This window comes from Hibiscus syriacus, unplaced genomic scaffold (assembly GCF_006381635.1).
Source record: "Hibiscus syriacus cultivar Baekdansim isolate YM2019G1 unplaced genomic scaffold, ASM638163v2 tig00111708_pilon, whole genome shotgun sequence".
NCBI lineage: Eukaryota > Viridiplantae > Streptophyta > Magnoliopsida > Malvales > Malvaceae > Hibiscus > Hibiscus syriacus.
The window spans coordinates 3,184,267-3,207,637 of NW_024063159.1; the positions used below are offsets into that span (position 1 = coordinate 3,184,267).

Genomic DNA, 23,371 nt, shown 5'->3' on the forward strand with positions numbered 1-23,371 from the left:
AGGGTTGGTGAGGAGTAGTGAGGACAAATAGAAACGTGGAACGATCTCATCGGATAACAAAATAATAACCCTAGAGAAAAAGTCAAGCACAGAGATGTTGGGCTGATATCCCCAACCATTTTTAGGCGGAGAATTCGATCCAAGTCCAATACCCTCACACTAACACCAAAGCCTCGTTTCCATCGACAATCCTCTCTATATCAATCAATCATTCTTAGCTTTTTCTTTCTTCTTCACCACCATTCCCCTCAGTTTCATTGGTATCTTAGCCTCTCATTCTATCTTTCTTTGTTTTTCATTGTTTTTTATGCTTAGATATGTTGATCCGTGGTATGGCTGAAATGGGCGTTTGTTGTTGCAGACATTTTTTGTTTTGTTTTCAGTATAGCAATGGATGCTTCAATGACTATGTGCAAATCTGTCGCTTCAGCTCCTGTAAGTTTTCTTCTATTTGGGGTTACAGTTTTCTGAACTTCACTTTGTTCCATCTGTTGGATGCTTTCAATGGTTCTCTAAAGAACTTGATTTTGGAATTTGGGTTTAATTTCCTGGAATCGGTTCTTTCCAAAGCTCCAAACTATCAGATGTTGTTAAGAAAATAGGGTCCCTTTAGTTTTCGTGTATTGTTTATATTATTGTTTTCCGATTGAAGGGCGTATTCTTGGGGTGGAGTAGAGGTATTAGGAGTTTCCAATGTAGCTTTATGGTGGGAAGCAGGATCAACTTTCCTAGGCAGATAGCTCAGGCAACCCAAGTTAGATGTAAATCCAGTAAGCGTGGAGGAGCTCTTGGTGCTACATGTCATGCTGAGAAAATCCTGGTGGCAAATAGAGGAGAAATTGCTGTCCGGGTAATCCGAACTGCTCATGAGATGGGAATACCTTGTGTTGCTGTTTACTCAACAATAGATAAGGATGCACTCCACGTGAAATTGGCAGATGAATCAGTTTGCATAGGTGAAGCACCGAGCAGTCAATCGTGAGTAATCATAACTTGAGCCTCTATGGGTTTTTAATCAGCATTTATAATAATTGTCTTAGCTTTTCCATCAAAGTTCGCTATTAATTTGTCTTGTTACTTCCTATATGTGTCGAATGATTCTCGTTGACTTTCATTATGTATTAACTATCTATTCAGTTTTAGCACTTGTGACAGCATAATTTTTATGTTGAACTGTCTTTGTTCAGGTATTTATTGATTCCAAATGTCCTATCCGCCGCAATTAGCTGTAATTGTACAATGCTTCATCCCGGATATGGTTCCTTGCTGAAATGCAACTTTTGTGGAAATGTGTAGAGATCACAGAATAAACTTTATTGGGCCTAATGTAAGTACCCATCTATTAATTCACGTGAGAATACTTTTATTATTGGAAATCTAGTTTGTTATCTCTCTAATTTATTTGAATAACTAATTTAACCTGTTATTTTCTTGCTCAGAAATAATGAATATGCATAATACATTGTCCACATATGGTGGATAAATATGATATCTAGAGTTTCAATCTGTCTTTTGAGCCTATAAACCTTCATTTGGTACTTCTACCTTATAAGACATTAACCTTATTTTAATAAGGGGCTTCCTGAATATAAAGTGTTTGCAGGTTTGAAATAAATGCTGAAAGCAAATTTGATCTAAATAAAACTCCAACTACTCTATATTTCAGTTAGTTATATTTATATGCAATTCATAAATCCACTTATGAGAGAATACATACCATTGTCCTTTTTATTGTTGTTGTTCTAAATTGGTGCCAACTTTACCCTGGATGTACACTTCTGGTGTTTTGGTATAGAATCTGACTATTGGCAGGGGGACTGTTGTTAGGTAAGATTTTATGATTAGGTTTTGTGCATTTGTTTTATTCTGGAGTCATTTGCTTTAGCATTTAATTAACAGAAATGGTTCATTTTGTGATTAAATATGTATTCAGAGATATTCTTCTGCGTTGAGAATGGCCAAGTTATGTAATTGACGGGTCTTAAACTACAGTAATATTATTCTTTTTAGCTCAAATTTTCCAGCTTGGATACTGTTTTGGTTTTTGCTCATCCTTAGTCCTAATTTGAAGAAATGATTTCTGGCCATGCTTTGGCAGCCTGACAGTATCCGTGTCATGGGTGACAAAGCAACTGCCCGGGACACAATGAAGAATGCAGGTGTCCCTACTGTTCCTGGAAGTGACGGTTTGTTACAGGTACTATATTTGGTCGATTGTTTGTGTATGCAACCTCAAGCATAGCATTGATATGGCCAGTTTGCAGTACTTAACTTTCTGTTTATTATAGAGTACCGAGGAAGCAATCAGGCTTGCACATGAGATTGGCTTTCCCGTGATGATCAAGGTGATTATTCTGATCCCTAGAAATCAACATATGGTCTATTTTCAATATAATTTACTGGCTCAACAATCAACAAGGAAATTTGGCATTTATTTTCTAGCTGACATAGGTTTTTTTAGAAAATCCTGATTAATATTTCAGTTTATCTTTTTATTCTAATTCAGAGAGAAAAGTGCTCGAAAAGAACAAATCTAATGGATTACTTGATGGAAAAAGAAAAATATTTTGGTTTAAACAAAATCTGAATCCTTTCCAACATGAGCTCATGAACCTCACTTTTGATCTAGATGCAACTTCTTAGAATCGTTTAATTTCTACAACACATTTTAGTGGTTCAAACGTGTTTCATTATTAAAAGATGCACCCAGAATATTGTATTATTTTTATGGCATTGCTGTCAAAATGCAGTTATGAAATATGTTTGAGTGTCAAGAAGGCACGCCTGTTTATGAGACTGCATTGAAATGTGTCATATTCAGTGAAATTTAGTAATTTATTGTTTTTTTTCTATATGATTCAAGGCTACAGCTGGTGGTGGAGGCGTGGGATGCGTCTGCTAAAGAACCTGATGAGTTTGTAAAGTTATGCAGGTATTTACTTCAATGTCAATTGCTCCTACTATTTTAGTTGGCATATTTCTCTTTTGATGTTTTTGGCTCTATGTAATTTTTTAATCATGTTAGTTGTCATTTGGCTCATGAATCAGACCATTCTTTTCTTTTTTCCCCTCCGGGGAAGTGCAGAAGTCATGGAATGCATCCTTATACTTATTTTATTTTTCTATTGGTCTAATCATCTTGTTATGAGTAGTTATAATCATTAGACTCTATTTTGGAACCTGTGAACAAAGCAAATGCTGGCCCTTGATAATTTGACCCAAATGTTCTTGGGTTGCTCGGTCACAGCTTGAAACAATTACTTACAGACTTACATTTTACAGTCAGTTAGTCACGGAACCTGCTAAGCAGCTCAAAGAAACCCTAGTTACATAAATATTGTTTTTTTTAAATATATTGTACTTCCAATTCTGTCGTATTTCTCCTAGATTTATTTACCAACTTGAAGGAACGTTGTTTTCTCAGGTACTTGGGACTTTTTTGACATTTCACGTCAATTCTCGATAATAATTTATTAAAGAGGAAGCAATCAGGCTTGCACATGAGATTGGCTTTCCCGTGATGATCAAGGTGATTATTCTGATCCCTAGAAATCAACATATGGTCTATTTTCAATATAATTTACTGGCTCAACAATCAACAAGGAAATTTGGCATTTTTTTTCTAGCTGACATAGGTTTTTTTTAGAAAATCCTGATTAATATTTCAGTTTATCTTTTTATTTTCTAATTCAGAGAGAAAAGTGCTCGAAAAGAAACAAATCTAATGGATTACTTGATGGAAAAAGAAAAATATTTTGGTTTAAACAAAATCTTGAATCCTTTCCAACCATGAGCTCATGAACCTCACTTTTGATCTAGATGCAACTTCTTAGAATCGTTTAATTTCTACAACACATTTTAGTGGTTCAAACGTGTTTCATTATTAAAAGATGCACCCAGAATATTGTATTATTTTTATGGCATTGCTGTCAAAATGCAGTTATGAAATATGTTTTGAGTGTCAAGAAGGCACGCCTGTTTATGAGACTGCATTGAAATGTGTCATATTCAGTGAAATTTTAGTAATTTATATTTGTTTTTTTTCTATTATGATTCAAGGCTACAGCTGGTGGTGGAGGGCGTGGGATGCGTCTTGCTAAAGAACCTGATGAGTTTGTAAAGTTATTGCAGGTATTTACTTCAATTGTCAATTGCTCCTACTATTTTAGTTGGCATATTTCTCTTTTGAATGTTTTTGGCTCTATGTAATTTATTTAATCATGTTAGTTGTCATTTGGCTCATGAATCATGACCATTCTTTTCTTTTTTCCCCTCCCGGGGAAGTGCAGAAGTCATGGAATGCATCCTTATACTTATTTTATTTTTCTATTGGTCTAATCATCTTGTTATGAGTAGTTATAATCATTAGACTCTATTTTGGAACCTGTGAACAAAGCAAACGGCTGGCCCTTGATAATTTGACCCAAATGTTCTTGGGTTGCTCGGTTCACAGCTTGAAACAATTACTTACAGACTTACATTTACAGTCAGTTAGTCACGGAACCTGCTAAGCAGCTCAAAGAAACCCTAGTTACATTAAATATTGTTTTTTTAAATATATTGTACTTCCAATTCTGTCGTATTTCTCCTAGATTTTTATTTACCAACTTGAAGGAACGTTGTTTTCTCAGGTTACTTGGGACTTTTTTGACATTTCACGTCAATTCTCGATCAATAATTTATATAACATGTGACATGAAATTTATGTTTCATATATGCTCTAATATGGTAGTTAGTTTTCATTTCTATGGATTAAATAAATTAATTTCCTCCAACAGAATTATGCTTGATCTAAATGAAATGTCTGTACTCAGTTTTCATTTGATTTGTACATCTAACAGCAAGCCAAAAGTGAAGCTGCTGCTGCATTTGGAAATGATGGAGTTTATTTGGAGAAGTACATTCAGAATCCAAGGCACATAGAGTTCCAGGTGATTATTCTGTGCTTTGTATAATTTTTTTGGGTATAACCACCAATATTCCATCCATTGGCCGACTAATTTGGACCGTGTACTGTAAAGCCCCATTATGGGAGCAATCCTCCCAACCTAATTTGTGCCATTCACAACGTCATGGTTTGAATCCTGGATGTTGTTTATGGGGTCTAGTATATCATACCACTAGACCAATTGGTAGTTGGATACTTTGTATAATTTCACTCCTCTTCATGTGCTTGAATCAATCATAATAATATAAATCTGGAGGCGGTCTTATAAAAAATAAATAAATCTGGAGGCGGTCTAGTTCTGTGCACCTTAATAGCTAGTACGTTTCTTGGTAACTTCATATAATTTGTATATGTAACATTAATAATGAGTACTGACCAATTGGTTAAGCCATACTGCCCTGTGCTTCATATCCTTTGTTAAAAGTATTGACTATGTGCAAGTTTTTAATTTTCTTGCTCTATTTTTATGGTTTTGCAGGTTCTCGCAGATAAATATGGTAATGTTGTTCACTTTGGTGAGCGTGATTGCAGCATCCAGGTACTACTACTACGTTTAGTTCTCTCTAACTTATCTGCATCTTGTTTTTCAAACCAAATTTATAAAGAAATCACTTTTAACAATTAGAAAAGAGTTCATATGAATGCTGAAGTTTCATGGAATAGCAAAACAATCTGTATTTACTCATTTAGAGTTTTTAAACTTTCTCCATTCCTCCAAGTTCTTTGGGATGTGGGGCACATTTGAAAAATCTTGCCTGCTTATGTTTATGGCTGGTCAAGGTTCGCGTACTTTTTGCTTTAATCAATTTACAAATTTGATTGTGAAAGTAAGCGAATTCCTTGAAGAATTAAAAGTTACAAATTTAATTTTAATGAATAACTAAAAGCATGACTTTACTGTTAATGAAACAACTGTGTGTAAATTGATGCTCATTTTAAAACGTTATGCACTATTAACATATATAGCCTTCTTCACTTTTAGTATTTGACTTTTATATTTTATACCAACTTTAGGAAAGTAAAAATAAGTAGCCAAAGTAACACCTGATGGAGCCTAAATAACTATATGGACTTTTGGGAATACTTTCAGGCTAGAAGCCCCTAAGCAGAACTTGACTCGTTAACCCTTGGATGGCTTTATCAACTCTGATTTTCAAGCCATTTCCTGTTGGAAATTAAAGCATCTTAGGGTCGTCCGTTTTCACTGAAAACATTTTCCGGAAAATGTATTCTGGAAAATGAATTACATTTTCTGAAAATCATTTTCTGGAAAACATTTTATGATATTTGGAAGATTTGTTTAAACGCTTTTTCACTTGTTGATGAATTTTTTAAAAATTATTTATTACAAATATTAAATGCAATAAATAATATTATTTATCATAAAACTTAATATTATTATTTTTAAAATATTAAAATAATTTTTTTATTATTAAAATATTATATTTATAATTTTATTAATAAAAATATTAATATTGGTATTTTATTGAAATAAAAATATTATAAATTATATTAATTATTTATTAAGTAATAGTGTTATATTATATTTTAAAAATATTAATTAGTATATTTAAATATCTTTATTAAAATATTATTAGATTATTATATTAATATTAAATATAAATAATATATTCATTATTTATAATTAATAATATTATTTCTATGAAATTAATAAATAATATAAATTTTATTAATAATTTATTATTATTAAAATAAAAATATAATATCCTATATTATATTATTATAATATAATTGATTATTTTATTATAATATTAAAAATATAATATTATATTATTATAAATATTAATAAATATATTTTAAACATTTTAATAATTAATATTTTGATTAAAATGATATTAAAATATTTTATTAATATTAAATTCAAAAAATAAAATTATTTTGAGTATTTATTCTTTGAAGTGAAAAGTTCGGAAAATGACGTACGGAAAATCAGACCGTAAGTCATTTTCTAGAAAACACAAAGGAAATTCTCTTGACCAGTAAAATATTTTACGTTGACCAACCAGTTTTCCTCCAACCAAATATTGGAAAATGAGGAAAACATTTGCCGAAAAACGTTTTACGCGAAACAAACGGACCCTTATTCTTGATAATAGCCCCCAAATACAGCACCCTTCTCTTAAAAGGAGCAACTATGCTTATGAAGTCAAAAGTATTGTAGATATTTCTCAATTCTTTGCTGCAGTTTACGGATATTAACCAATCTTTTGGCAGCACAATGTTATTTCTATCCCCCTTGCCTCTTAATTGTTAAAGAAAGAATAACTAGATTAATGACACAAAATGTGTTGAATGTAACTTGATTACTGACACAAAATGGGTTGAATGTAACTTGTTATTCAGAGACGGAACCAAAAACTTCTAGAAGAGGCTCCTTCTCCAGCATTGACACCAGAGTTACGGAAGGCCATGGGTGATGCAGCAGTTGCTGCAGCAGCTTCTATTGGTTACATTGGTGTAGGAACTATTGAGTTTCTTTTAGATGAAAGAGGTTCCTTCTACTTCATGGAGATGAACACTAGAATCCAGGTTGAATAACGACAAGGAATTATGATTCATGAATTACCTATGAGCAGATTAATTATAAGTACTGCTAATCATGTATTTTTGTCAATTGAACTCAGGTGGAGCATCCTGTAACTGAGATGATTTCCTCTGTTGACTTGATTGAAGAACAAATTCGTGTAGCTATGGGAGAAAAACTTCGCTATAAACAGGTATGAAATTATATGTTTCAGCTAATAGTTTTGGAGCATCATACATGATATATTCAACTGTACATATGATTTGCAGGAAGATATTGTGCTCAGAGGGCATTCAATTGAATGTCGTATCAATGCTGAAGATGCATTTAAAGGGTTCAGACCTGGACCAGGTATGTCCTATTTTCTGTTTTTTGTGTTCATTTGTACTTACTATTGCAGTAGATTCCGCTTTCTAATATCAGAGCTTTTACAGTGTTGCTACTATCATTCAAGCTTGCATATGCTTATATTAACATTATAGACTATATCATTTACTTATTATATTAAAATATGTTTTATACTTTTGAAGTTGATACACAAATCTTTCCTCAATTTCTACTGAACGTTCTCAAGGAACCAAAAGAGTAGGGAGGAAATGGAAGTACTTTGTCTAATAGTTTGATATTTTACACTCCTCTGATTTCTCAATGACAGGGAGAATAACATCATACTTACCATCTGGAGGCCCATTTGTTCGAATGGACAGCCATGTTTATCCTGATTATGTAGTTCCTCCAAGCTATGATTCATTACTTGGAAAGGTCAGTAATATCCGTCTTTTATGAGCAATTTGATGCAAACCCTTAAGGTCAATATTATGGAAGATAAGAAAATCCTAAAACTTTGTTTCTTGAAATAGTAATAAAAATACAACATTTTTTTTTAATTTCAAGGTGCATATGGTAAACTGAATTATCTCAATTTTGCTAAGGCAATTCTTAACATGGTAAAATATAAGCAAAAACTTCCAAGGAGAACTGCATGTATGTTTGATTCATGTATCTGAAAATGGCCATGCTTATGGGCTGCTTCTCTAGCTTTGATATTGTTCTAACTATTTACTCTAATGTAGCTTATCGTATGGGCTCCAACAAGAGAAAAAGCAATTGAGCGCATGAAAAGGGCACTTGATGACACTGTGATTACAGGTACTTGTTTATTGACGAAGGTTTACTATATTTTTTGTTTCATGAACTTTATTATTTTCTATCATCAGCGTTTTCATATATCTTTAGTCAATTATTGTAAACATTCACATGCATAAGGTTACATGGGACATGGGAGAAGAAACCTATAACTAGAAAAAAAAGACTAAGCATATGTTTGAGAGTATTCACGTTCATTGACCATTGTCAGTGTGTCTTCTGTTGGTCCTAATCTGTACTTTTTCGTTTCAGGGGTTCCTACAACAATTGAATACCATAAACTCATCCTTGATATTGAGGTTGGTATATTTTGTTAATGTTTAATTGGAGAATATTATACTTTTTGGTAAAAAGTATTCAATCTAACATGCAACACTTTACAGGACTTTAGAAACGGAAAGGTTGACACTGCTTTCATTCCAAAACATGAAGAGGAGTTGGCCGCGGTAAGAACTTGCTTTGTTTTCAATAAAAAAAGTTCAAAAATGCAAAAAAGCTTATAACACTTTGTTTCATGTCTGCAGCCTCAAAAAATGGCAGTCACAAAAGAATTGACTAGTGCGGCTGCTTAGAAGGGTTGGCCATCTTCTTCGTTGCCATCTTCTTCGTTGCCATCTTCTTCGTGGTCATCATCTTCAGCTTTTGTAGTATAAGCCATGTAGCTGTCTTGTTGTTTGAGATGTTGGTAGTGGAAAAGCCATTCTTTTCATTGATGATTCTGAGACGTGAAACTACATCCCAGTTAGAAGAGTGGGGTTCATCAAGCTTCTGTTTGCTGTTCAGCTGACATTCTAAAATACATTGTCTAGTGGCATGTTTTGTTGCTCTTCTGTTTTTCAACTGTGATGTTCTTGTAAGTACGCTAGTAATTTTTATAGTGCTTTGAACATTTTATGGCAGGGAAGTAAGTGCAAAACTAATAGCCATACATTTCCAACATGTTGATTTTATTTTGTTCATTACTGCCGAACTATAATACTCATAGGATCTGAACTCTTCATAATAATATATATAAATATGCTAAGATTTTCCCACATACAATAAGCTGAAAAGCCTTGAGATTCTGAAGGCCAAAAGGAAAACGAAATATCATATGGTTCTTGTTCCACTCGGATGCTGAAACTGAAACTCAAAATCCTACCAAAATTCTGCAGTTGCCATCTTTCTTTTCATTTATTTGTTCATTTCTTTATGTATCATGTATAAGTAATGATTAAGTAATAGTCTATGCCACGGCAACCACGGTGAACAACACATGCGGGCCAGAACAGTGGGGTGCAGACTCGGAGAGTGGTTTCTTCCTGGCTTCAGCCCTACATGCTTGTTTGTGATTATCATCCTTTGTAATTTGCTTATAACGGCACTCATCACTGCAAAATGCCTTCTCCCCTCTGCCAATCCAATGTTTTATCAGTGAAAAGATTCTTTGATGCCATCAGTATCAATCTATTATAATATTCCCCAAAAGCAAAGGAAACACAGGCTGGCTTTGGGGACACCAGGAAAGGAAATTTTGTCTTGTTGAAAAGTTCAAAAGTTGACAATCAATCACACACACACACAAGCAGCAGATGTATATATCATTCATTATTATATTTCACTATCAAAAAATATCTCAAGCAAACGGGCATAACCACTAAAATTCAGGAATAAATTGACCATAAACAGAACAAAGACAAGTTTTCCACCCAATTAAAATGACTCTTCACTTTACATTAAGTATTCTGTTGGCCAAATAAATATCCGGCAGGCATTGATATGTAGGTCTACAATACTCCCCAAGTTCAAGTAATATGTCAACCAGGAAAAGGAACCAAGGTTTTGATCCAGAAGACACAACAGGGATGTGTAATTTTACAATGAACCCTTTTCTTCATATAGATGCTACTTCAATAACGTCCAATTAGTCAGATGGTGACGATGTTTGATTATATGATAAATCCTTATTTTCAAGTCAATTTTTTAAGTGATTTAACATGACTGAATAGAAACTTTGAACTTTATAACAATGAAACATCAACATCCAAAATTTATGGCATCTCAATTCATCTTCCAAAGGAAAAAGTAACAAATGCAACTCAATACATCACTAACAAATCACAATGCAACAGGCATTATTTGCTAGATATTTAACAAATGAAATGGCAGTAAAAACTAAAAACACAATCAAAATTAATTATCCCTTACAGCGACGGTTGATATAGCAGTCAGCATGCTAATGATTTCAAAGATACAGCAAGGATTGTAAAGAGGTAGATTCTACGGTGCTAAAGTCTATAACAAACTTGCTTACGACTTATAGTAAGTAACATTGACTGCATACAGACCAGTTTACTCTTAAACAGAACAGCTTAGGAAACTATCGGAACTAGCACAACTGTGATACTAAAATGGAGTTTATTTACCATAGTAAGGTGCTGCTGCACCCTTGATATTTATTAGAATCAGATCAAAACTTTCAATAACACACTCGTGCGAAGGCTGATACTATATGGCCAACCAAAGCCGGCTTACTATTCAAACAATGAAAAAGCCCCCTGTCGACGAATACTCATTGTTCTCCTGTCATAGCATTTCGTATTAGATCCTACTTTGGATCCTTAGATATGTTTTCCAAAGATAAAGCCTTTGAAGAAACTACAGTTAATTACTTAACCAAGATATTCAATTCTACTCAATAAAGCTGATTCCAAAAAACTCCATAAAACTAATCAACAAAAACATATACAAAATCATATCCAAGCAATCGTTACATCTTTTTATGCATCAATTCCTAGTAAATCAGCAAAAGCATCGTCGAGAATCAAAACCCAGTATTACTGAAAACATAAATCAATCAGAAGATTATCAAAATTCAATACCTGTACATGAAAATATCCAAACCAAGGAGCTCCTTCATGCAAAGATGACAAGAAGTCAGAAAGTCATCACTCCAAAACTCCCTCTTGAATTGACCCATAACAGAAGAAGAAGCGGTGAAAGCCCTGTAACTGTTGCTATTATAGCCGGAATGAGAAATTACACAAGTGGGGTTCTGAGATAATTCATGGGAATTCTCCAAATTAAAGACACATCGGGAATTGGGTGCTGCTTTAACAGATTGGACTATAGGCACGGAGGTGGGGGGATCTCGGCGGCGGAGCAAAGCAAATAGGCTGGCGAGTATAGGTTTGATGCAGGGATCCGAGACAGATGATGTTGAGCTGTCAGATTGCACGTTGATGGCGCTGAGATACCATGAGTTGGCAGATCAGCGCAAAGGCGAGAATTGATTGTGACATGTTTCTCATTGGGGTCGTTTTGAGTATGTTTCAGTCTTTTGGCCATAACTTTGGCTACAGGTGTCAGAATCGCGTATAAGACCCCAATCCGGAAAGCTCTTTTCGACGCGCACGCTCTCATGGAGCTACGCTCCATGTGGCCTTTTTTTTCAACCTCAAATTCTGTCGTTTTCTCCTCCGAATCACTAGATTTAGTTATTTTTTACTATTTATAGTAATATTTCGATTGTTAATTAGGAAGTCAATTTAAATCCGATTTAGGCCGGATTTTTGGGAGATTGCTTATTTTATTTCGAATTTCAATTTAGAGTGATTTTCGGGATTTTGCTATTTTTGGCAAAATTCGAATAAAGACGATTTTTTTGCTATAACAGTCCGGCTTGTGGACTGCTTTTTGGGATTGTTTGATTTTATAATATTTTATTAAACCCTAGAGACTTTTTTTCTCTGGTTTTTGGGCGAATTTTCTCTTGTGAATCGTCTGTCGAAACTAGCCTACAGGATAATCACTATTCTGTCTGGCGTCAAGGTTTCATCAGTCATAGCCGCCACTATGCCTAGCCCAACCACTCCGTCTTGGAAGTTCCTTGTGGACTTCGTTGGGGAGAAAGACTCGGAAAAAGTGGTGAACAGGTTGAGATTGATGGCGGGTCTCTTTTTCCCACCAAATTTTTCCGTTTCGATTCAATTCAATTCAATTCATAGGATTTTGTTGGGTCGTAATTACGGAAGTTATAAGAGATTGAAGCAAGGGGAAAAAACGCAAAGGAGTGAATTAGAAGTAAAGAGATTCGTTTCTGAATGAGAAAGATGAAGAGAGAGAGAGAGAGAGAGAGAGAGAGAGAGAGAGAGAGAGAGAGACGAAAGCTTTATTTATTTTTATTGTTTTCAATGAATCGGCCCTCTTTCTTCTCTTCCTTCCCCCTCTTCTCCTTGCTCAGAACATATAAACAATTTGGTGGCTAAATTAAGGAAAGGGTCTTCCTCACCGAATTTTAAATTTTTATCTTATTTTACTTATGGCATGCTTTTTGACAAAAAAAAATCACCTTTAAAATAAAATATTACTGATCAGTTATCGAATTAAAAAATTTTCTCGATCTAACAACTGAGATAAAGAGATGCGTTTGAGGAGATGCACGTTACCAGGGCAAATAGTAAGGCACACCCGATGAAACACATCTTACCTACAAAATCGCTTAGATTGGCTATCCCCTAGAAGAAGCATGCCTGGGGATGCGGCTTTGGAAGGCACATCTCACGGGATGCACCTTTCACTTAATTTTCTGACAGGCGCTACCCCTAGGGTGTGCCTTCCGTCTTTCACGCCCCCCTTTACCGCCCGAAATTTCATGTCTAAACCTTTTCGCCCGATTTCTCCCGCGAAACTCCCCAACCCACTCCCTATATAAACTTCATTCCACAACTAAAAATTACTAAATTCTATCTTCTTTCAATCTATTATATATATATATAAACAATGTATAATTGTTTATATAATTATTTAGTTTTTAGTATTTTTTTTATTTTTTATTTTGTGTTTATTATAAACTAATTTAATTAATGTTTTTAATTGTAGGTAAAAAAATGGAAGGCACATTGTTGCGATTGGATGTTGAACATATTTCGAGTCATTTTACGGATACGGTAAGAATACAAAATTATATTCTTTTTAAATTTACGAATATTATGGAATCAATTATATATGATTTAAATTGTCCGAATTTATTTAAAAAACACAGAAATAGTACTTCAAATTTTAAAGCTCATAATTTATTTGTTAGGAAAATGATCATATATTAGAAGTTTTTATTTGCAATCAGAAGATGACAACATCGAGGCGTTAATGGCCATATTTTATCTATGGATGGATTCAATTACTTAGCAAAAGTTAAAGGAGGTTGTAAACTTGTACCCGCCTTGATTTATGCACTCATTGAGAGATGGAGGCCAGACACACACACGTTTCATCTACCATGTGAGGAGTGCACGATTACACTGGATGATGTTTCAATGCAACTTGAGCTATCGGTAGATGGAACTGCCATATGGTGTGGTAGATGATGATTGGGGGGTCTATGCATAGAGTATCTTGAGAAAACGCTACCCAGTTTCAACAGTGGTCGAATAAGATTACTGTGGCTGAAAAGTGAATTTAAAGAATTTCCCGGAAATTATTCGAAGGAAGACGCAAAAGCATTTTGTCGGGCATATATTCTACAACTCATTGGAGGGATATTGATGCCAGAAAAATCTTGGAATCAGATGCATTATATGTGGTTGCAACATCTGATTGATTTTAAAGAAGTCATCATATTGAGTTGGGTGCATGCGGTGTTGGCATTTTTATTTAGAGAAATGTGTCGGTCAAACAAATATATTAAGATTGTTATTGGCGGGTGTCTCATGCTTCTCTAATCGTGGGCATGGTATCGCATACCTTTTTTGTGCCCGATCGTGAATGACTCATATGCATGTCTATTATTGTCAATGTATCAAGAGTAAATATATTTTTAAATAATATTTCTTTATTATTATAGAATGACATATATATATATATTTATATATATATTTATATTAATTATATGGTCAAATAAAAGGAAAAATCATCATGATATCCCACAAGAATTAGAAGATATCCGATTATTGATTGACCAGAAAGTTGGTGGAGAGGTACGCTTTTTATTATCATTTTTGATTTAATTGTATCGATATAATTTGAATCTCATTTTAATTTGATAAGAAATCTATATTTTTTTGTTTTAGTTCAAATGGTTGTCGTATTTGGATGATGAATTGAGGGTTTGCATTCCATTTAACTTGAGTGGGATATTGGATGGATGGATGACAATTGTGCCCCTTATTTGTTATGCTATTGTTGAGTGGCATCCAATTGATCGCTTGCTTCATCAATTTGGTTTTACACAATATTCCTGAACCAGTAAACATGGACAACATGCATAACGTTGATAGGTAGGGCAAGAAAGAGGTGAATTGGTTGGTGACATGGGAGATCCGACATCAACGCTTTCCCCATCGAAAATATATATCAGAAATTGGTTGCATGGTTTCACCTGGCTATATAGAATGGTTCAACATAAATGGGAAGTCATTCTTACTTTTGGAGGAAAACCGAGGGGCGTCAATTCATCGTCAGTGGCCAAGACGTCTGACATCACAACATCATCGTCCCCTATTATAGGATGAAGAGCGTACGCTTTCGGGTCGTCTGCATCTATGCCACCGGGACTTTCACACCAACTGCCAGTGACACCAATATACATCTCTAGCCCTCCATCTTACATGGGGACACTACCTCACTTTTAGACGCCCTCGCTGTCAGTTTATATGCCATATCCACCAATTAAGATTCCAAATCCGTTGGTTCATAAGCCACAACCGTATGGATAAGCACAGAGGCTGTAGAGTTTTATGACACTCCCTAGCGGGTTTTTTTGTCTATGCTTATAGATCTGACATTCAATTCCCACGCGAGTTATCTTGCGGGTGGTCCTCCACCAGAAACACTATGCTCGCAGTATGTGTCATATATATCGATGTCTGGTTTTTCACATTTTTCACTATTCTTAGGGAGTGGTGGGATAGTCAGTCAAACGCTTCTAGAATCCTTATTCTACTAAGGTGATACATCGACATTGACCCCTTACTGAGATAATGTTATTGAGACCGAAGATGATGATGAAGACAACGAGGATGATGACAATGATGATGATGAGGAAGACAGTGAAAAGGAGTAGCAACAGATAAGAAGAAACCATTCTCGAACTAAACGACTACCACATTATGGAACACATTCTAGGAGACATCGATAGATATAATAAAATTGTAATGTTTTTATCAATTATTTCTTTATTATGTATTTGAATCTTATTTTGTTTTTTAATGTATTTTGTATCAAGTTGTTATGCTTATTTTTATGTATTTATTATTTCTTTTTATGTTTTTTTCGTTTATTTGGTTTTTCCATTTTGTTATGTTTCTTTATTTGTCATTCTGTATTTATATAAAGTATGTTTTTTTTAATGATGTTTAATGTTTTTTAATGAAAAAAAGACAAAGAGGATACATTAAATTGGGTAGGCTTGTTTTATAGGACGCACTTTGTAAGGGGTATATTATGTGTGAGGTGAAAGCTAATTTTAATCTATCAAGGCAAATGCTTGAGTTGTTCAGCTAGGATGGCTTCTATTCAGGCAAATGTTTTTTTCATTGCAAAAATTTAAGCATATCTTTCAAAAAAAAATAACTTGAGGAGTTGAAGCGTAAAATATAAATAAAGGTTAAACTCAGGAGGAAAAGAAGAATCTCTTTGCTATATTATAGGTTGCCTGTTTTATTTAAGAAGTTTCTTCTAAGCGACGATGTTGACTTTTTTGGAATGATTGAGACGTACTACTCTATTTCTGTATCTCATGTGGATTTGTTTGTAGAGTCTGATGATGTTGATGATGATGCTTCGAGTTCGACTACCAAACACATAAAACTGAATGAGTTCGAGAACACATAGATAGATGTTGATGACCCATATGCATGGTTCAAACATAATTGGGTATCGTAGCAGCATTAAAAAATCTATTTTAGGATGCGTGTATGCTTATATTTACTGTTTAAGGTGTATTACTATGCTTTATTTACTGTTTAAGACGTGTATTTTTAACTTGTTGGTTTGATATTCTTAATGTCATGATTAATAGTTTGTTGTTTAATGTAATGTTCATGGTTTGTTGTTTTTATAGTCCAAATCTATAACAAATTTCGCATTGAATTTAATTAGTCATACTAAGAACAAAATCAATTACAATATTGCTTTCATGATTCCAGAAACAATAAAAATAACCTCTAAATGTGCCATCACATGTACAATATGTTTGTGGAATCTTTTTTATATAAGAAACCGAGAATATTTTGGCAATAGTTGACATATTCATACTTTTGCGGGGAGAAGCTTTTTCTTCATCTTTAAATGCATTGGGCTTAGGAAGACAACACTTGATACCTTATTGCAGCTTCTTTTTATGTGAAGCAATCAAATTCCTAAAGCCTAAGTTGTTTTGATGACACCTATGGTAAAGGCTTCCTTCAAGATATGACAACTAAGTTCAACAGTGACACAATATTTGGAAAAAACACTCCACTATACCTTCCCTAAACAATACATCTGGATTTCTGGAAACATAAGCCTTTTGTACGAACCATTCACAATGATCCAAGGGTTTCAATACATACTGATGAAGTTGAACATTTGCAAATATGATTTTGTAATTGGATGCCAAGCAAAAGTCCCAACAAGTTAAACGAATGTGGAGAAAGTCCTCAAAAGAATTGTAAGCAATGCTACATAAACTCTTAACTAATATCATTTGGGAGATAAGATAATGAACATTTAGCTGCATTGAAAAAATGGAAAAGTCTATGAAAATGATATATAATATAATAATAAATAAAAATGGAAGGTAAAGTACTGAGGACCGCTTGCTTTATCTTTTATATATATAGTGTCTAACGTTGGATAAGATACAATCTGAAGAAAAAGAAAGGCGTGTTTCAATTGAAGAGTTCCCGTCCTGCCAACAGATAAAACTTCAGTTCACTGATATTCTAAGAAAAAAATATACCGACAAGAAAAGTCGCATTCCAAGGGATGCATTTTCCCATTATTATTCAAAGAATCTGTTGAACTATGTTTTGATATAACAATTTATGGCAAAATATTTTTGGACTTAAATTGAATTTATTTAAAGTTTTCAAAGATTATAAAAATAATTCAAAATCAATTTAATTTGGAATTGAGCACAAAATTGTTTTTATAAATAGTATTGTGATATATGAATAGTATCGGTACTGTATAAATAGTTCCGATACTATGTGAACAGTAATGAACAATACCAATGCTAAAAAACATCGAATGTAAAATTGTGTATCGATACTGCTACAGTGTATCGATACATTGCTACAGTATTTTCAGCCCAACGATCATAAAATTCAAATTTTATGAAGGGGTACCGATACACCTTAATAGTGTACCGATACACCCTGTTATGGGCATTTTTATTTTGCAGAAAATAAATCCCCAACGACTCCAAAACATCCCCAACGGCTATATACTACTTCAAACTCATTACAACTTATAAATACATGTTCAAGACACTTGAAGAATAAATAGAACACCTATCCAAACATTCAAACATAAGAGAATAGTTTTTCAATCTTATTTTTTCTATTCTCTTGTAAATATTTGTTCTTGTAAGCTTAAATTTTGTAAACACCTACCTTAGAGAGGTTTTCTTGTTTACATTTCTTTTCCTTTTGTAAAGGGTTTTTGGTTCTAGCTGAGCCTATTAAAAGCTAGAGATTGGTTCTAGTTTAGCCATTGAAAAACTAGGGAGTTGTAAAGGTTATCTCTTTGTCCTTGAAAAATAAAGAACAAATTAGTGAATTTGTTGGAAAATCCTTGGTGAGGAGCTAAGGTAGTGGATGTAGACTTGTTGAGAAGTCGAACCACTATAAATCGCTGTGCAATTTTTTATCTTTCAATCTTCTTACTCCCTAAACACAAAAACCATTCTGACCCCTCTTTGCAAACCGATTCGGTTGATGATTCGAGCACCCGAAAATCCCAATAGAATCTCTAGATTATAATAGTGATCCATCTAATCCAAAATGAAAGGCATGTTATAGGGGAAACATTTTCCCATTATTATTAAGGATCACTAGATTATAATAGTGATCCATTCTATCCGAAATGAAAGACGCTTTTCGAGGGAAGCGTTTTCTATTATTATTCAGAGAATCTGTGCCATGTCAAGTGTTGCATCCTATTCGAAATGAAAGGCATGTTTTGGGGAAAGCGTTTTCCATTATTATTCAGAGAATCTCTGCCATGTTAGAGTGTTCCATCCCATTCGAAATGAAAGGCACGTTTCGGGGAAAACGTTTTTCATTATTATTAAGAGAATCTCTGCCATGTCAGAGTGTTCCATACCATCTGAAATGAAAGAAGCATTTCAGGGAAAGTGTTTCCATTATTATTCATAGAATCTCTGCCATGTTAGAGTGTTTCATCCCATCTGAAATGAAAGGCGTGTTTCGGGGAAGGCGTTTTCCATTATTATTCAGAGAATCTCTTCCACTTCACATAATTGACATGAATTGTTCCCCGACCTTAAACATATTAAACTCTTAAATTCTAAAACTCAATAACTCTGAATTCTCAAACTCTTAAACATTCAAAACTTCAAACTTTGAAAAGCTCAAACTACGAAAATGGCTTATATTTCAGCTATTGTTTACTACGATGGAGAAATCGAGGAAGATCAATATGGGGTCATTTTTCGATCAAATCATTATATTCTTCTTTCCTTCAAGAGAAACATTACTCTTCACGATTTAACAAGAAAAATCTCAAAGAAGGCTTGTGTTGGAAACAGTAGAAGACTGGCTACACTTCAGTACAAATTTTTGACAAAATTTTTCCGTTAATATATAGATTGTTCAATCTCTCGAACGACGATGATGTTACCATGATGGTTGATGCTTCTAGTCAAAATTCAAACTCTATTATAGAAATGTATTCCACTTTTGTTGACGCACATGCAGTTTTGGGTATGCCCTTCTCATCCCAATATGGATTTTCTGAACCTATTGATCAAGTTGATAGTCTAACTTAAATAATATATAATGATTTCACGTTATTAATGGCTAAACCACCTCCTGTTAGCATTCCATCAAGTTACAGGGGAAGATGTATTCCACTTTTATTGACACACATGCAGTTTTGGGTATGCCCTTCTCATCCCACTATGGATTGTATGAACCTATTGATCAAGTTGATAGTCTAACTTAAATAATATATAATGATTTCACGTCATTAATGGCTAAACCACCTCCTGTTAGCATTCCATCAAGTTCCAGGGGAATTCATTCAACTACTACTTTTTTCAACCTCAACATAGAGATGCCTTCTAGTTCCAGGGAAAGACATTCATATGCCAGCACCTTCGACCTTGATATGGCCATGTCTTCCACACAACACTCAATTCATAACCCATATGGTGACATCTCTTCAAGTTCCAGAGGAATGTATATATCTGGGAACTTCTTCGAACAAAACATCGGAGTCACAGAAGAACCATCATCTCCTCCAGAAGAACTTCTTCGTGAGCCAGGAGCAGATGATGTTGAAACTAGATTATTCGTTGAACCCGAGTCACCATAATTCAACATGGACTCTGATGATGATACAAATGAAGTTCCTACAAAAAATGTACAATACAAACCTCCAGCACACATATATGAAGATGACTATGATGCGATGTACTGGCTAGAATTTCCTGATATGCCTCATCTTGGAGACTATTGGAGGTATTTATCAGTTAATGATGGTGATTTATATCGTGGAATAGAGTTCACATCTAATGAAGAAACAATGATGACAATTAAGAATTACAATATTCGTAATTCAATTCACTCTAGAGTCGACCAATCTACCACTTAAAAGTATGTATGTTATTGTGTCCAACGCTATAACGGCTGTAACTAGATGGTTCATGTTTCAAAGAGAAATAAGATCGGTAGATGGGAAATAACAAAATACATCGGATCTCATACATGTTGTGCACAGGGTATCAACCATGACTATCAAAACTTGGACTCTAACGTCATTTGCCAAGCCATCATGCCCTTGGTTTAAGCAAGCTCCCACGTATCAATTGCAGTGCTGATTTCTGCAATATAATCTCAATATGGCTCCTACAAAAAAGTGTGGAAGTGTTGAACTATGTTTTGATATAACAATTTATGGCAAAATGTTTTTGGACTTGAATTGAATTTATTCACAGTTCTCAAAGTTTTCAAAAATAATTCAAAGTCCATTTAATTTGGAATTGATTACAAAATGCTTTTCTAGACAAGAAGTATCGATACTATTATAGTATCGATACCTCATGAATAGTACCAATATTGTTCATATGGTACTGATACTTGAAGTAAGGGAAATATCGATACTCACTAGGTAGTATCGATACTACCAGCATTACTCAAATTCCAGAATGTAAAAATGGTATCGATACCCAAAGGGGTATCGATACTACTTTACATAGTAGTATCGATACCATAGGTTTAGTATCGATACTGTCATGCCCAACGGCTAATAACGACTAGTTTTATTTAAAAATAACAAAGGTAATATCAATACCCTATGTACTGGGCAATTTTATTTTGTAGAGAAAACATCCCTAACGGCTATAAACAACCACAAACATATTCCAACTTATAAATACAAGTTCAAGACACTTGAATAAGGGTTAGAACACCTATCCAAGCAATCAAACACAAGAGAAGAACTTTTCACTCTTTATTCCTATTCTCTTGTAAATATTTTGTTCTTGTGAGCTTTAATTCTTTGTAAACACCGACCTTAGAGAGGTTTTCTTGTTTATATTTATTTTTTCTTGTAAAGGGATTCTGGTTCTAACTGAGCCTTTGAAAAGCTAGGGAGTATTGTAAAGGTTATCTATTTGTCCTTGAAAAAGAAAGAACAAATTAGTGAATTTGTTGGAAAATCCTCAGCGAGGAGCTAAGGTAGTGGAGGTAAACTTAATTGAGAAGTCGAACCATTATAAATTGTTGTGCCAATTTCTCTATATTTTCTTTCTCTTTACTCCCTAAACAAACTTTTGCCCATTCACCCTCTTTGGGCATTTTTCGGTTGTCCAATTTGAGCTTCGAAAAATCCTAACAGGAAGGCAACACATAATTCCATTTTAAACTACACGACAAATGGGATTCATCTTACAACGAACTACCCAGTTGGTTTAACCTGGTTCAACGACTTAATTATGGGACAGTAGTTGAGTTTGAAACTAACCATGCCTACCACAATGATTGAGTTCTTCGAGATCGCTGCCAATTTCACCGTGTTTTTTAAACTTACCCACAATAAATTAATGCAGCCAAATACTGTAAACCCGTTGTCCAAATTGATGGTACATTATTGTATAAGAAATACAAGCAAGATTTATTATTAGTAGTTATCCAATACGGTAATCCCAATATTTTTCCCGTTGTCTTTACCCTTATTGAATGAGAAGATACAGAGTCTTGGGCTTTTTTTCCTAAAAAATATATGGTTACATGTCATCACTTGAGACCGTATTTGTATCATTTAAGATCGAGGAGTTGGGATCAAAGCAGCAATTGACTCTTTGGGTCCAATGTGGAAACCCCTAAACATCCAACATCGTCTTTGTATCATACATATTGCCACAAACTATCATGGAAGATATAAGAAGAATGATGAACAACAATTAATTATACGCATAAGTATGTTACATTTTTCCTAATTTCATTTATCACTCATTTTCATTTTTTATACTAACTATTTCATTTTGCTTAGGTTACAAACTTTCACCTTAAACGTTTGAGGACATGCTTCAAGAATTGCAAGGAAAAAATGACATGGATACAATTACATCAATGAAATCAACAAAGAAAAGTGAACAAACACATACGATGATGGATATCGATATGAACATATGACTACCAACTTGGCTGAGGCAATCATTTCAACCTTAAAGGGGGCCTATCATTTACCAGTGATTTCTTTGGCTAAAATGACGTATTTCCATTTGGGTCAACTTTTTGCCAAGCTCGGGGGACAAGCTCTTACTTGAATACAAAACGGTCATGCTTTTCACCCACGATTAGTAGCAGATCTACAACAAAAGGTTTTAGCATCGAACAACATGTCTGTAATAAGCTTTTCTTGCACCCAAGAATTATTTCGGGTTACAGAAATGCCACGACCTCTGCAAGGGATTGAATCTAACTCTTTCATAGTTAATCTACGGGAAAGATACTGTGATTGTGGGTTTTTCCAAGCTTTGAAGTATCCATCCTCCCATGTCATAGCAGCTTACTCATTTTCTCGTCAAGACTATAAGCGTTATGTGGATCCTATATACTAACTTTCTAAAGTATTCAAGGTATATGAATATGAGTTTCCCCTCATAGATAAAGACCTAAATGAGGTTCAAACTTGGCTTTCTATTATACCAAATACTGACTTAAGGGAGCTATGTCGTCCAAAATCCACTCAAATTCATTGTAATATGGATGTTCGAGAGATGTCAAGACAAAACTTAAAATATGATCATTGCAGAAACCTCGACCACAATAGGAAGAACTGTCCATCTTTTATCATCATTTAACCGTTGACCACCACTCATGTAATCATATCATCTTATATTTCAACTTATTTTATTCCATTTGCTTTTAGTTTCAATTAATGTGACTTCAGCTTTTTATTTCTTATATCTATGTATTTTTTCCAATTAAATATTTAACGTTTATTTCTTACAATCTAACATACAACTAAAACACAAACACCTAACATACAACCAATTTTAAACTTCTTAAAAAACTCTAAACCAT

The 23,371-nt window shown here is 34.0% G+C and overlaps 1 protein-coding gene and 1 pseudogene across 1 annotated transcript; one reads left to right on the forward strand and one right to left on the reverse strand.

Moving 5' to 3' along the window:
• Nucleotides 1-223: 223 nt before the first annotated feature.
• LOC120168124 lies at nucleotides 224-9,459 on the forward strand (annotated as a pseudogene).
• Nucleotides 9,460-9,849: 390 nt separating this feature from the next.
• LOC120168086 (FCS-Like Zinc finger 10-like) lies at nucleotides 9,850-15,204 on the reverse strand. The gene is made up of 3 exons (XM_039176919.1): nucleotides 15,095-15,204; nucleotides 11,501-11,794; nucleotides 9,850-10,030 (listed from the first exon to the last, which is right to left on the reverse strand). The coding sequence occupies exons 1-3, from the start codon at nucleotides 15,202-15,204 to the stop codon at nucleotides 9,865-9,867; spliced, it is 570 nt and encodes a 189-aa protein (XP_039032850.1). The 3' UTR covers nucleotides 9,850-9,864.
• Between the last annotated feature and the right edge of the window lie 8,167 nt (nucleotides 15,205-23,371).